The sequence below is a fragment of the Schistocerca piceifrons genome, chromosome 8, assembly GCF_021461385.2.
Source record: "Schistocerca piceifrons isolate TAMUIC-IGC-003096 chromosome 8, iqSchPice1.1, whole genome shotgun sequence".
Classification (NCBI taxonomy): Eukaryota; Metazoa; Arthropoda; class Insecta; order Orthoptera; family Acrididae; genus Schistocerca; species Schistocerca piceifrons.
This window is the reverse complement of record NC_060145.1, coordinates 155,008,110-155,022,766: the sequence shown is the minus strand read 5'-3', so window position 1 is coordinate 155,022,766 and position 14,657 is coordinate 155,008,110. Positions and strand designations below refer to the sequence as shown.

At 44.5% G+C, this 14,657-nt stretch overlaps 1 protein-coding gene across 2 annotated transcripts in view; it reads right to left on the bottom strand.

Annotated features, from left to right (window-relative positions):
- Nucleotides 1-14,657, bottom strand: part of LOC124711808 (prolactin-releasing peptide receptor-like) — an 843,619-nt gene that overhangs the window by 291,032 nt on the left and 537,930 nt on the right. For both annotated transcript variants that reach the window (XM_047242031.1, XM_047242032.1), the window contains one exon: nt 9,094-9,242. In XM_047242031.1, coding sequence (XP_047097987.1) covers nt 9,094-9,242 — 149 coding nt within the window. The remainder of the gene's footprint in view (nt 1-9,093; nt 9,243-14,657) is intronic.

The window sequence follows — 14,657 nt, the reverse complement described above, 5'->3', positions numbered from 1 at the left end:
GCCGCGACAGCCGCCCAGGATTTCACGAGCAGCGAGCGGTAGAAAACTATTAGCTGCCACTGCCACGTGGCAGTTAAAGCTACTGCTGCCTTCACCTAAAAATACCTTGCACTGGCACAAGAGCCTGTTTGCGTTTGGCAGAGCAGTGACTTCTCACATAAAAATATGCTCTGGGCGCTCGAAACTCCTTAATTACGGTTCCAGTTGGTCGATTTCATTACATATTGTTAAATATAATTTCATGTTATCTACTACCTACTGAAACCAGACTGAAGTTCTCCGAGCACAAAAATCTTTAATTACGGTTCCAGTTGGTCGATTTCATTACATATTGTTAAATATAATTTCATGTTATCTGCTACCTACTGAAACCAGACTGAAGTTTTCCGAGCACAAAAATCTTTGATTTAGATTCTTTATCGTGTTCTGATGCTGTGTCTCCTAGAGGAAAGGCAAGCTACTGTCGCCACATCCTGTTTTGGGCAATTATAGCCTTTAAGACCACAAACACATTTCGTTATAAATTATTAACTGCGAAACCCAGTGTTTTGTATTTACTTAATCCAGTTTCCTATTATTCCATCTCCTCCTCCCTCCTCTCTTCATTCATTTCCTCCTTCCTGCTCTGTCTGTCCATCTCGTTCTTCCCGCTCTCTCTGTCCATCTTGTACTTCCCCATCTCTCTGTCCACCACCTTCTTACCCCTCTCTCTGTCCATCTCCTTGCCCCCCCCTCTATCCATCCATCCTCCTCCTCTTTATCCACTACTCCTTCCTCTCTGTCTATCGTCCCCATCCCTATCTATCACCTCCACACCTTCCCCTCTCTGTAAATTTTCACTACCATCTCTCTCTGTGCACCTCCTCCACCCTCTCTCTCTGTCCATCCTCTGCTCCCACTCTCTCCGTCCACCTCCTCTTCTTTCCTTTCTGTGTCCATCTCCTCCTCTTCTCTCACTCTTTTGATCTCCTCCTCTTCCCTTTCTCTGCCCATTTCTTCCTCCCATTCCGTCTTCATCTCTTCCTCCTCCATCCCTTTCCCTCTCCTTTCCTCTCCCCTGTCTCTGTTCATTTCCTCCTTTCTGTCTCCATATCCTCATCTGTCCTCTCTCTGTGCATTTCTACGATCTCCACTTGCTGTGCCTGTCTCCTCTTTCCTTCTGTCCTTATTCTCGTTCTCACTTCTCTATCTGCGTTATCAACTCACCCTCATAACAGGCTGATAGTTCTTGCTCTTACAGTATTTCTATCCAAACTAATATGTGTACCAATATATCAAACAAATTTCATTGAAATCGTTCAAGGGGCTCAGGATTACCTCTTTCCCCATGGTATTGCTCGTACACGCATATTTCATGTACACACTGATCAGCCAGAACTTTATGATCACCAACCTACTACCGATATAAACTGTAGCAGGTGATAGCGACATCACCTGACGAGGAATGACTGCTAGTCAGGCACACTCACGGTGCATGTAGTAGCAGTGAGAGTGGTGTTTGTGTGTAGAATAGGATAGGAAAGATGCGCGATCTATCTGAGTTTAGCCAATGGCAGATTGTGTTGGTCGCTGAGGTGAAACAATGTCCATCCCTCATCACAGATGTTGGACGAGGTGGGCTGGGCAGACTGGTAAAACAGGATAGGCGGCGAACTGTGAAAAAACTAATATCAGTCTTTAATGTTGGGCAGAGTGCACTGCTAACGATGGGCCTCCGCATCCAGTGACCCATGCACGTGTGCCAATGTTAACACTATTACATCGGCAACTACGACTAAATGGGGCGTGTGATTATAGCAGTAGGCGTTGGCGCAGTGGCAGAACGTTGCATGGTCTGATGAATCCCGATACCTTGTTCGTCATGCCGATGAGTTGGCATGAATCTGTCGTCTTCCGGGTGAACAGTTCCTTCGCACCTGTACTGTGGAACGGGGCGAAGCTGGCGCCGGCTTCGTTACGCTCTGGAGAATATTCAAGTGGGCATTCATGGATCCAGTGGAGCTCGTGCAAGGCACTATGAGGGCGAAGGAGTCCCTTCACTGGTTGCAGACCACGTACAGCCCTTCATGACGATCTTGTTTCGCTGTGGTATTTTTGAACAAGGTAATGCGCCATGTCACAAGGCCAGGAGTGTGATGGAGTGGTTCAAGGAACACAGTGGCGAGTTCCAGTTTATGTGTTGGCCCCCCAACTCGACAGACCTGAATACAATTAAAGACATCCGGGAGTGCTTGAACTTGACTTCAGAGCTCATCGCCCATCTACCCGGAATTTCCGGGAGTTAGGTAAATTCGTGTGCATTTGTGGTTCCAGGTCCCTCCAGTGACCTACCAAGGACTCACTGATTCCATGCCACGACACGTCGCAGCTGTTATCCGTGCCAGAAGTGGACGTGCCGAGTTTTAGGTAGGTTGTCATGATGTTCTGGATGATCAGTGTATTCCGCACATATTTAACATACTTCACGCGTATTTGTACACATGTACGTCTAGCGAATTTATGACATCATATCCCCTGAACTATGTACTGTGTAATGGTATAATTTTAAAGGTACATCCAGTGTTATATGTGCGTAAAGATCATTTAAAACGTCATTCTTCATGCGGTAGTTTTACTGCAGGAACAGCGAAAATGTTGTAAGCGATAAACTTTTTTTATTTCATCATTTTGTGGGAGTCTTCAGCGAGAGAAAGTTTCGTAAGGGTTTGAAATTATTTGCAAAGTTTTTGGCGAGTCTACTCTTATTCTAAAGCACTGGATAAGTGAAGTACGGGTATTCTCGCATCGTGGGCAGCATTGCTTTTTCACTCTCACTCCCGCCCTTTGATAGATGGATGGTTGTTACCCCCATAGCAATTCTTTCCAGAAAGAAAATAATATGTGTCCCAAGTGTGATTGATATCGGTCCATTGGTTTAGGATACATAGATACATACGTTTTCATAATTTATGTGGATGTATGGGTATGGGTTTAATATGAACTATAATTTATTTGTGATTTTATGTTATTTGCGAGGACAGACGAGAGGTACTAAACAGACAGTGATCGTGTCACAGTGCAGAACTATTGCCCGTAAGTTACGTAGGTCGTGATTATTAATAACGAGAAGTTGGCAATTTTCCCTATGACGGCATTTACTGTTGGAAGACAGCTCTTTGTGCCTAGTTGTAACCGTCCTCCCGCACACTTATCTACCAGAAGGGCGCCAGCGAAACAATCCTGACCGTGAGAGAAAGGCACTACCAGCACATCTGTCTGCAGGAGAGCACAGTTGGATACCAAAAATAGAGACTTCCGCTTAGTCGGTTGGTTTCCCCGAAGCGCGAGGTATTAAATGAGTCCCGCAGCAAGAGCTCTGTCTCACTTCGACTCCATTTCTTCTGCAGTCTAGACGCGTTACTGTGGCTGGTACAGCCTCCAGAACGCATGATCCTACAGTTTATGTGCCGGGTGCTACAGACACCAATAGGGCGATCTAACAATACTGGTTAGTCGGAGAATCGATACGTGGTTTTGTTTCCCGTTAGTTCCGACAATCCGGCTATCAGAAGTTGCGATGGTCACTCATAATTACGACTGCACGTGCACCATAGACGCTTCCATGCCACTGCTACGACAATCTACCTCGTCCTACGGCCGCGTGCCGTCATCGGACCGTATCTCTCTGACCGATCTCTCTCGCTCGCCCTCACTCAAGTATTTTATTTCTTTCTCTTCTAATCTTTCTCTACCCATTATGCAGTTTAATTGGCTGATCAAGAGTTGTGTCATGGTCCTGTAATTACTGTCTTGCATCCAGACAAATTCATTACTGATTTAAGCGGCTTTTTACGTTGTATTAAGTTACGTTATTTATGCACTTGTGGTCTTTTGAAATTATACCTGCGAAAAGCAAAGTCGTATGGCATGGTTGCATGAGAGACCCCGAAAAGCAGATTCACCTGCGTGTTAGTCAAGGCTTTCCGTTCCCTTCACACGCAATGTCACATCTCTAGTGAGAAGTGTAGAGTTGTAAGCGAATCTGTAATGGGTGCGTGTGCAGTGCAGTGTCATGTTTGTTTTGGATGATGGCGAGATAAGGCAGATGTCACCCATTCAAGCACTGACCACGTCCGACAAAGTTTAATCTCGGTGATCTGACGAGAACCGGTGTACTCATAGTGGTAATGCTGCTGTCATTATGCCTGTTTAGTCTGTCGTCGACTATTTCCTCAACAGACTTGTGCTACCCCCTTCTGTCCTTAATCCATCATCAAGTCGGATCTACTCCCCTGTGGTGGTGTGGTCGAATCAAAACCTTGGTAGGCACGATCAGGAAACGAAGTAGGGTGTCCGTTTCAAAGGCACACAGCTGGGATCGCAGACCACCGCCTCAAAGTGCGTCTTCGATATCGTGCTGCAGAAACCTTATCAATGAGTTGTGTTAACTGCTAAGTATTCGTACGTACACTATCATCCGTAACACATAAGAAAACACAGGATAGGGTGTAGTTGATTTGGTGCAGAAGCCTATGCGGTGCATTCATCTGCTGACGGTCCTGCTATAAGTGAATTTTTTAGGCCCTGAATTCAAATCGATGGCTATCTGACTACGGAGACGACGCGACGTGGCATCCGCTGTCGGAAAAGTCTTGTACTAGCCCTACATGTGCCGATTTATGCCTGTCTAAACATTGATATTGCAATACTGAAGAAGAACCGTTGACACAAAAACCAATGGATGTCGCAGCATTTATCACGAGTCGTTAAATACAGTTAACACGTGATGTGCTTCAATATTCGTTGCACATCATTCCGTAATTCACTTCTCAGATATCGAATCTACACATGTGCCACAATTCATACCTAGTAGCGCATTCGGGAATCACTCTCGCCATATCTTCAAAGTACTTAACTTCCGGCTGACCTGTGGTTTGGGGGAAGCGTCTTTGATGATGATGATGATGATGATGATGATGATGAGGTCCCATACTCCGAGCGCAGGGAACGATGCGGGAGACCTGCAGCGCCGACTAGGCATGGTCCTAGCGGAGGTGGTTTGCCATTGCCTTCCTCCAACCGTAATGGGGATGAATGATGATGATGAAGACAACACAACAACACCCAGTCATCTCGAGGCAGGGAAAATCCCTGACCCCGCCGGGAATCGAACCCGGGACTGCTTGCGCTGGAAGCGAGCTGCGGACTAAGCGTATTGGAGTATTAATTAAAACATTCAGAGTCCTGGGTTCGAATTTAGTTTGAATTTTGAAGAAAATTCATCAAAAATGGTAGCCGAAGACTTCCAGTACAAGGAGTCAGTCTCGTTCTGCCAACTACCTTGCTAATGAGGGAGGAGGGTTGGACAGATCTTCGGGCCACCTTCGTGCCCTTGCAGTTGGCAGTTGGCCCTAAAAGCTGAAGAATATATAATCATCAACGGCATCAGGTGAGAAGACAATGGAAACCATTCCACTAAAGACACGTTATGTGCATCTGTATGGCATATGCCCTTTAGTTGAAAAATCTCTCCATTGGCAAAAGTCCCCCTTCTCCGAGGAGGGACTGGCAAGAGGGAGGTATCCAAGCGAAAAAGATGAATAACAAAAGAAAAGGTAACATTTTAGGAATGGCAGAAGTCTGACCGTGATAGGGAAGATTAAAATCAGAAAATGGACATCTAAAGGTCCAAAAAAGAGGTAAAAAAGAGAACTGCGAATAAAAACACAAAGGAAGTCCTAAAAGACTTAATTAGACAGGGAAAACATGGCGGATGTCCTGTTATATTCATAATTTAGAAAACTTGCGATGCATTAAGGCAACAGAGATGGATTACATTCCATCAGGATTCATGGTGAGATGAATATAAGGTAACACCAATAGCAGCAGAAAGTGGTGTAATGGAGGCAGGCTGTGTTATGAACAGGAAAGTAGGGCAGAGACTTCTTTCCTGTGAGTAGATTAGTGATACAGTTGGTCTCATCAGAATCAAAAGCAAACGATCGCCAAGTTCAGGTATACATGGATAGCAGGAGAAGATACAGAAGGCAGACTTACAGGAGGATATAGGCTTGGCAGTATGAATGAGGGAGGAGAAAATCTAAAAATGTCCCCCAATTGATTTCATTTAGTACCACCGATGACACTTGGAAAAGGGCCGGAGATACGGGAAAATTCCAGCTGGGTTACATCGTGGTCAGACAGAGATTTCTAAATCAGACATTGGTTTGCAAGGCTTACCCGAAAGCAGATAGAGACTCGGATCAATATTTGGTATTGATGAAGAGTATACTGACGTTTAAGACAATCGTCAGGAAGGGCAAACGTAGACACTTCTGGTAGTAAGGTACTGAAGTACGGTGAAGTGATGAGATGCGTTTGAAGTTCTCTCGGGATGTAAGCAATGCTACAATGAATACCACAATAAGTATTTCACTTGAAGAGGAATATACATCGCTACGAAGGGCAATCATAGATGCTGGACGGACAAACATAGGTCCATGGAAGGCAACAGCGAAGAAAACTTGGTAACAGGATAAATTTCATAAAAATTATAACACTGCTGGGTAGATCGTTAGGAAAATTTTTTCACTTGGTGTTCAGCAATTCACGTTTATAGGGGCGTATCGAGATCGTCTAATCATTAGAACATCTAAGTAGAAAAGTGGAATTCATCATGTGCAGTACGGTGTTGTGTATATGAAGAATTCCACCTTCCTTAGATTTTCTGAAGATGAGTTAATCTCGAAACACACCAATAAACGTGAATTTGTTGCACAATTGGCACAATTCTCCTACGTGACTTCATGTTACATCTTTAAAAAAAAAAAAATACTTCCGCTGATCGAAAAAGAAGGAAATATGATAATAGGAACAGACGAGAAATTAAGTAACTTAAGAATGAATTAAATAGGAAGAGAAGGAGGCCTAGGCGAAATGACTGCAGGAAAATGTGAAACAATCGGAAAATAGTACTAGTGTATTTCCAAAGTTAAACGCAGAGGAGAGAGCGAAAGGCTGGAAACAGCAGACTGAAGGCGTCTGCGATGGGGACGATGATTATTATCAGGTCTCGTGGACGCATAAGAGCAAGGCCGTTAGCACCAGCACGAGAAAGTAATGAAACGAGTGTAGAGGATTATCACAAAATCACAAAAAAGAGAACTGCAAATAAAAACACGAAGAAAGTCTTGAAACACTTGTCTCATCACATGATAGTGACTTAATTAGACAGGGAAAACATGGCGGATTTTGTACCATATTCACAATTTAGAGAACTTGCGATGCAATAAGGCAACAGGATTGGATTACATTCGTTCAGGAGTTCCAAAATCACTGGGGGGAAAAAAGTGAACGTAATGGTGCAAAACGTTAGAAATGCTGAGATAACTAACAATAGGCTATAGGGAAAGACAGGTAATACTCAGTACGTAGAAGAATTAAGAGGAAATTATACAAAAGAAAGACCAAGAACAACGTTCGCGAATTAAAAATTCCGCAAGATAGGGACACAGTCTTTCGCCCCTAACGTTAGACGCAGCAATAACGGAAATAAAAGAAACTTTTAATACCGGCATTAAAATTCAGGGTGAACGTATATAAATGATGAGATTCGCTGATCGCATGCTCATCCTCAGTAAATGAAGAAGAATTACAAGTTCTGTTGAATGGACTGTATACTTTAATGAGTACAGAATAAGGAGAGAGAGTAAATCGCACAGTAATAGAAATTGTATTAGCGGTCAACTTAATATCTAAATTGGTGACAACGAATGATATGAACTTAAGGAAGTCTGCTATCGTCATAAGCTTCAATTTGAGGAAGCTATTTCTGAGAATGTACGTTTGTAACACGGCATTGTATCGCAGTGGATCACGGACTGTGAGAAAATGAGAAAACAAGAATCGAAGGTTATGAGATGAGGTGCTATAAAGGGACTGTGCGGATTACGTGGACTGGTAGGATAGTTAGGTTTAAGTAGTTCTGAGTTCTAGGGGACTGATGACCTCAGAAATTAAGTCCCATAGCGCTCAGAGACATTTGAACCATTTTGAAACACTTTGATGCTTTTCACCAATTGTGAATTAAGTTACGCATTTCTGTATCAGTGGCCAGAAAAGTTCGTAAATTTCTAATTACCTACGAAATGATCATTTAAGGAAAGAAAATTCTGAACGCCAAGCTTTCCAAATCTGGACGAATATGACAGACTTCCTCTGCTCTGCACATGTTTCACGTTTGGGCACCAATTCTCCCCCTTTGTCGCTCAGTAGCACCAGGTGAGATATTTCACAGCTTGGCAGCATCGAAAGACAGTAAAAAAGAGCAATACAGTTCCTCAAGCAAGTGCTCTTTTCTCCGTTGTATAGATGGGCTTAAATCAGCAAGTAAGTCTTTCCAAAAGTAAGCGCTCCTTTTTCAGACTAAATGAACACACAAGGTGATTCAGCTGCCCCTACCTATACGTTTTACGTAATCCCAACGGCTTCGGATACCATATGCAAAATTTTCATGTTCTCTCCCTCGCTACGTGCAAACTATTGGAAAAAATGGACTGGACCTTTTTGTAGTAAATGTTACGTAGTTAAATTTTGTGATGGAATAGATTTTCACTAGAGGCCGTAATTTTCGTATTATTCGAGAAAAAAGCCTACAAAAGTGACCTTGAAACTCGTTTTCTTGAATAACTTGAAAACCGTGGCTTCCAGCGAAAGTATATTCCAGAGCAGAATGTGACCACATAAAATTTGTTGCGAATGCCCTGTTCATTTCTGTAGGGCTAATAGTTTGGAGGTAGCGAACGAGAGACTATGAAAATCATGCGCGTGGTTTCTGAAGGTGTTGCGGGCTGCATAAAACCCATAGGTAGGGGCTACTGAATCAACCAGCATGTGTGAAAGACCACCGATTAGAGGGCTGTGCCAGAAACCAGTGTATCTTATTGGGGTAAACGTATTATGACAAAGAAAGCAAGGTATGTAGAATAAAGATGCCAACAGACGTAGAAGACAGTTATTGGTATCCACATTCTAAGAATTATTCACCAGCCATAATTTTGCTTCCATGTCTATGTGATGGACTACAGAAACTAAATGCACAATTCGATAACTCACCTGAGTGGGTTGAGGATAGCCCGGTGACGATCCACGGCGATGGCAGTGAGCGTGAAGATGCTGACGTTGACGCTGAGGACCTGCACGAAGGGGCAGAAGGCGCACATGAAGTGCGGCAGGTTCCAGCGCTGCAGCAGCGCCGCCTGGAACTGCACCACAACACACCACTTGCTCACTCGTCCTCCTCTTCTGACACACACCACACCATACCACGCCAAGAGGGAGGAGCCGTGACTTCCGCATCATTATCACTAAGAATCGTTTCTACGAGCGTTCTGAACGCCACATTGTGGTGGGATGAAACGAAAAATAAAATAATTGTACAAAAATCTCGACGAGATGATGCTGTTATTTGGCTAATGGCACGAGATTATTTAATCCACCATTAATTAATTTCAGTTTTCTTAAGTTACCGACTGCACCAGTCACAAGAGTAATGTAGTTTAGAAGGAGTTAATAAAACAATGATTTTTATTATTTGTTAGCGTTTATAATGTGTGTTCTTTTTCTTATGGTTATTTGGAATTACTCTTGATACCTCAATATTGACACGTGATTAATATTATAGTAATGTATGAAATTTATCGGTGCTTCTAAAGCAGCTACATTGTACTAGTAAAAGCTTCACAACATCCATGCGTAAGTTTGCTGGCGTAAGTATTATACAAGAATGATGGAGAAGATCAATTATTTTTATACAGGGAACACTGGTCATTAAACGACTGAGTCGTGTGTTATTACGAAAAATTGCAAAGAAATCTACATTACTGTTAGTCTACTAATGATGGCAATGAAATACGTAATAGGTGTTGCTAATGATTTTCTTTGTCTGAAAAACTTGGACAAAAATACACTCCTGGAAATGGAAAAAAGAACACATTGACACCGGTGTGTCAGACCCACCACACTTGCTCCGGACACTGCGAGAGGGCTGTACAAGCAATGATCACACGCACGGCACAGCGGACACACCAGGAACCGCGGTGTTGGCCGTCGAATGGCGCTAGCTGCGCAGCATTTGTGCACCGCCGCCGTCAGTGTCAGCCAGTTTGCCGTGGCATACGGAGCTCCATCGCAGTCTTTAACACAGGTAGCATGCCGCGACAGCGTGGACGTGAACCGTATGTGCAGTTGACGGACTTTGAGCGAGGGCGTATAGTGGGCATGCGGGAGGCCGGGTGGACGTACCGCCGAATTGCTCAACACGTGGGGCGTGAGGTCTCCACAGTACATCGATGTTGTCGCCAGTGGTCGGCGGAAGGTGCACGTGCCCGTCGACCTGGGACCGGACCGCAGCGACGCACGGATGCACGCGAAGACCGTAGGATCCTACGCAGTGCCGTAGGGGACCGCACCGCCACTTCCCAGCAAATTAGGGACACTGTTGCTCCTGGGGTATCGGCGAGGACCATTCGCAACCGTCTCCATGAAGCTGGGCTACGGTCCCGCACACCGTTAGGCCGTCTTCCGCTCACGCCCCAACATCGTGCAGCCCGCCTCCAGTGGTGTCGCGACAGGCGTGAATGGAGGGACGAATGGAGACGTGTCGTCTTCAGCGATGAGAGTCGCTTCTGCCTTGGTGCCAATGATGGTCGTATGCGTGTTTGGCGCCGTGCAGGTGAGCGCCACAATCAGGACTGCATACGACCGAGGCACACAGGGCCAACACCCGGCATCATGGTGTGGGGAGCGATCTCCTACACTGGCCGTACACCACTGGTGATCGTCGAGGGGACACTGAATAGTGCACGGTACATCCAAACCGTCATCGAACCCATCGTTCTACCATTCCTAGACCGGCAAGGGAACTTGCTGTTCCAACAGGGCAATGCACGTCCGCATGTATCCCGTGCCACCCAACGTGCTCTAGAAGGTGTAAGTCAACTACCCTGGCCAGCAAGATCTCCGGATCTGTCCCCCATTGAGCATGTTTGGGACTGGATGAAGCGTCGTCTCACGCGGTCTGCACGTCCAGCACGAACGCTGGTCCAACTGAGGCGCCAGGTGGAAATGGCATGGCAAGCCGTTCCACAGGACTACATCCAGCATCTCTACGATCGTCTCCATGGGAGAATAGCAGCCTGCATTGCTGCGAAAGGTGGATATACACTGTACTAGTGCCGACATTGTGCATGCTCTGTTGCCTGTGTCTATGTGCCTGTGGTTCTGTCAGTGTGATCATGTGATGTATCTGACCCCAGGAATGTGTCAATAAAGTTTCCCCTTCCTGGGACAATGAATTCACGGTGTTCTTATTTCAATTTCCAGGAGTGTATTACATACACAATAGTTGTTCAACGCGTCGTTCTCGCGAACATTGATGCAGGAAGAACATCCCTGCTTAAAGTACTGTGACACTCTAGTGTTTCCATAATGAATCTATCTGCAGGGGAGTGTGCAATGATTTGAACTTGACGACAGATAAAACGTATGTGCCCCATTGAGACTCGGAAGCTTTGTCTTCCACGGGAAAATGCTCTATCAACTGGGAACTGGATTAGCCGGGCACGACTTGCGACCCGTCCTCACAGCTTAACTTTTGCTAGTCTCTCCTCTATCTTCCAGACTTCATATAACTTCTGCATTCCTGCATACTAATCTGGCACACAGTTTTAATTTCCCAGAAAGTTTCAAATCAGCACACACTACGATGAAAAGTGAAATATTTATTCTGGAAGCAACCATCTCGGCTGCAGCTGAACAAATTTTCTGCAGTATCCTTCCGTCCTGAAATGCTAGTCCCACAACCTAATATCCGGACACTGGAGCTTAAAATCAAAAGGTCCACTCTTCGCCTTTATGGCGACTTGAACTCTGCTGGCGACAGGTGTCTGAATGTCTGTGGAGGAATGGCAACTCAGTCTTTGTCAAGAGCCGAAACTAGAGAAGGTAGTGAAGCGGAAGCCTGAGGTCCAGAGCGAAGTTCACGTCCTAAGTCATCCCAAAGATATTCCATTCTGTTCAGCTCGGGCTGTCAAGCCTTTTACAGGGCTGCTATTATCCACAAACTATTTTTGATGTGGAAAACAGCCATTGTTTCGGGTTACTTGAAGCCATTCTCAAATCATCCAGACAGACATAGCGGTAAATAGCATGCAAACCATGTTACGATTGTACATACACGTACATCAAAATTAAGATTTTTATGAAATACTTCACTTTTATGAAGTGTATGAACAACCGTAACATGGTTTGCATGCTGTTACAGAATATACCATTTTGTCAGTTTTGATGATTTGAAAGTGAGTTCAGGTGACCCGAAACCAGTCATCAATTAAATAAAATTACTAAATCCTACGACCTAGGCTGTTTTCTATGCCAAATTGGTTAATACAAGTTGCTGTCCCATTACTAACCCAGCTACATTTGATGACAGGACTTCAGGAATTCGTCAAATCCAAAGAGTTCCATTGGATTGCCAAAGGTTATAGCGTGATTCATCACTCCACGTTACTCGTTTCCTGTCATCCACTGTCCAGTGCCGCCGCTCTGTACACCACCTTAAGCGTCGCTTAGCACTGAGTACAGAAACGTGTGGCTTTTGAGGAGCTGCTCGAACTTTGTGCCACATTCTCTTTAGCTCTCTACGCATCTGGAACCTGATCGCATTTTAGAATTCACAAGTCACTTCTTTCATGCAGTTTATTACCACAACGCTCCACAATGTGTGACGGCCCCTATGGGCCAGTGCATGAGGTAAGTCTAGTTTTAGTTTGATTGTGACTGTTCACTTCAACAGTCACATTACCAACAGTCGGCTTGGGCAGCTTTAGAAGTGTTGTTCATCTACATCTACATCTACATGGTTACTCTGCAATTCACACTTAAGTGCCTGGCAGAGGGTTCATCGAACCATTTTCATACTACTTCTCTACCATTCCACTCTCGAATGGCGCGTGGGAAAAAGGAACACCTAAATCTTTCCCTTAGAGCTCTGATTTCTCTTATTTTATTATGATGATCGTTTCCCCCTGCGTAGGTGGGAGCTAACAAAATACCGTAATATGGCAAACAAGCTGGATGTGAAACAGGACCCCTCTTTAAGGGAACACCGAATTCACATGTCTTCAAAGTGAGCTGGGAATGCAACATGATAATAGTACATTCATATACGGATAGGAGGAGGGATTGTAACCATCGTTCCTGATTTTTCTTTTTCGGCAAAATAGGCTTCAATTATGATTCATCTGACTAGTTTCTGCCAAGATCCTTTCACACTATCCACCTAGATAATATATGTAGTTGTCGCCTATGTGGGGATCTAAATGGAGAATGGTACGACCACTTTGGCACCACAAAATTTTGTTGCTGTGGGAGTTCATCGCCTTTCACTGGTTAGTAAGTGAAAACTTCTCCTGTAATACACGATCTTCGCTCAAATCGTGTGATCACCTAATTTCGACGATTTATAATATTCAAGCACCTTAAAACCAATGTAGAAAAGTATCACATTGTCTGCAAACATCTCCACACAACGACCTATATAAGTAACACATTCCGCAAGTCACACTACCATACCACCTTACCGTGCAAAATTCCTATTTACATGTGTAATATTTGGTATTACATGTCGTAACTGTCAAATTATTTTTCACTGCAAGTAAAAAGTAGACTTTAAATTCCACCTTTCTCTGCGTCGTGATGACTGGGTGTTGTGTGATGTCCTTAGGTTAGTTAGGTTTAAGTAGTTCTAAGTTCTAGGGGACTGATGACCATAGATGTTAAGTCCCAAAGTGCTCAGAGCCATTTGAACCATTTTATATTCCATCATTACATTGTTAATAGATCCACCTTAACGTGACAACTTTAAACATCATATTGGGAACTTCGCTGTAAGTACCACCGTTTGACAACTAACAGTAGTGATATGCTCTTGTCAAAGATACACATACATCTAAATACTGTAGGATTATCGATAGCAAATGTCAGAGGCACATTACATACACAGGGTGAACTTCAATAAAACGGAAGAACTGCAAGGACAGTTTCCTGAGTGTAAATGGATGAAAAAGGTCCCTTTAACACGCTTCCAGAAATGGACGGTTCGCGTGCATTGACAAAAAATCGCCCTGGAACACTGCACAGAGATCCACCCCATCCATGTCGCAACAGTAGTTCAAAGTGGCCAGCGCTGGATGCGGTTGTTATGCGAGATACACATAATCGTGCTTTGGCTTAGAGCATGTTAGCGCGATACTTGCCTGGTGCTTGTCTTAGGGATCGTTCCAATACCCTGTGGAACCCGATCCTCGAGATCTGGTGTAGGCACAGTACGGCGCCTCCCTGCACGATCGTCTGTCTGAAAGGACCTACGATCCCACAAAGGCCCAAAAAGGGGTTCAAATGTTGTGTGATCTGGTTGGTGTCCGTTTGCCTCTGTTTGGCCATACACAAACAGCGTCTTGGCTTGTTCTCTATATGAATACCGCACCATTCTGCTGCTTACAGTAATCTGCTCAACTACGCAGCCTTCAACACACAACGAACACACGGCACGTTCAGGAACTGTCATTCGTTGGAGCCGTCTATCATGGCAGTTGTGCATTTTCGGGCACGTGTTCACA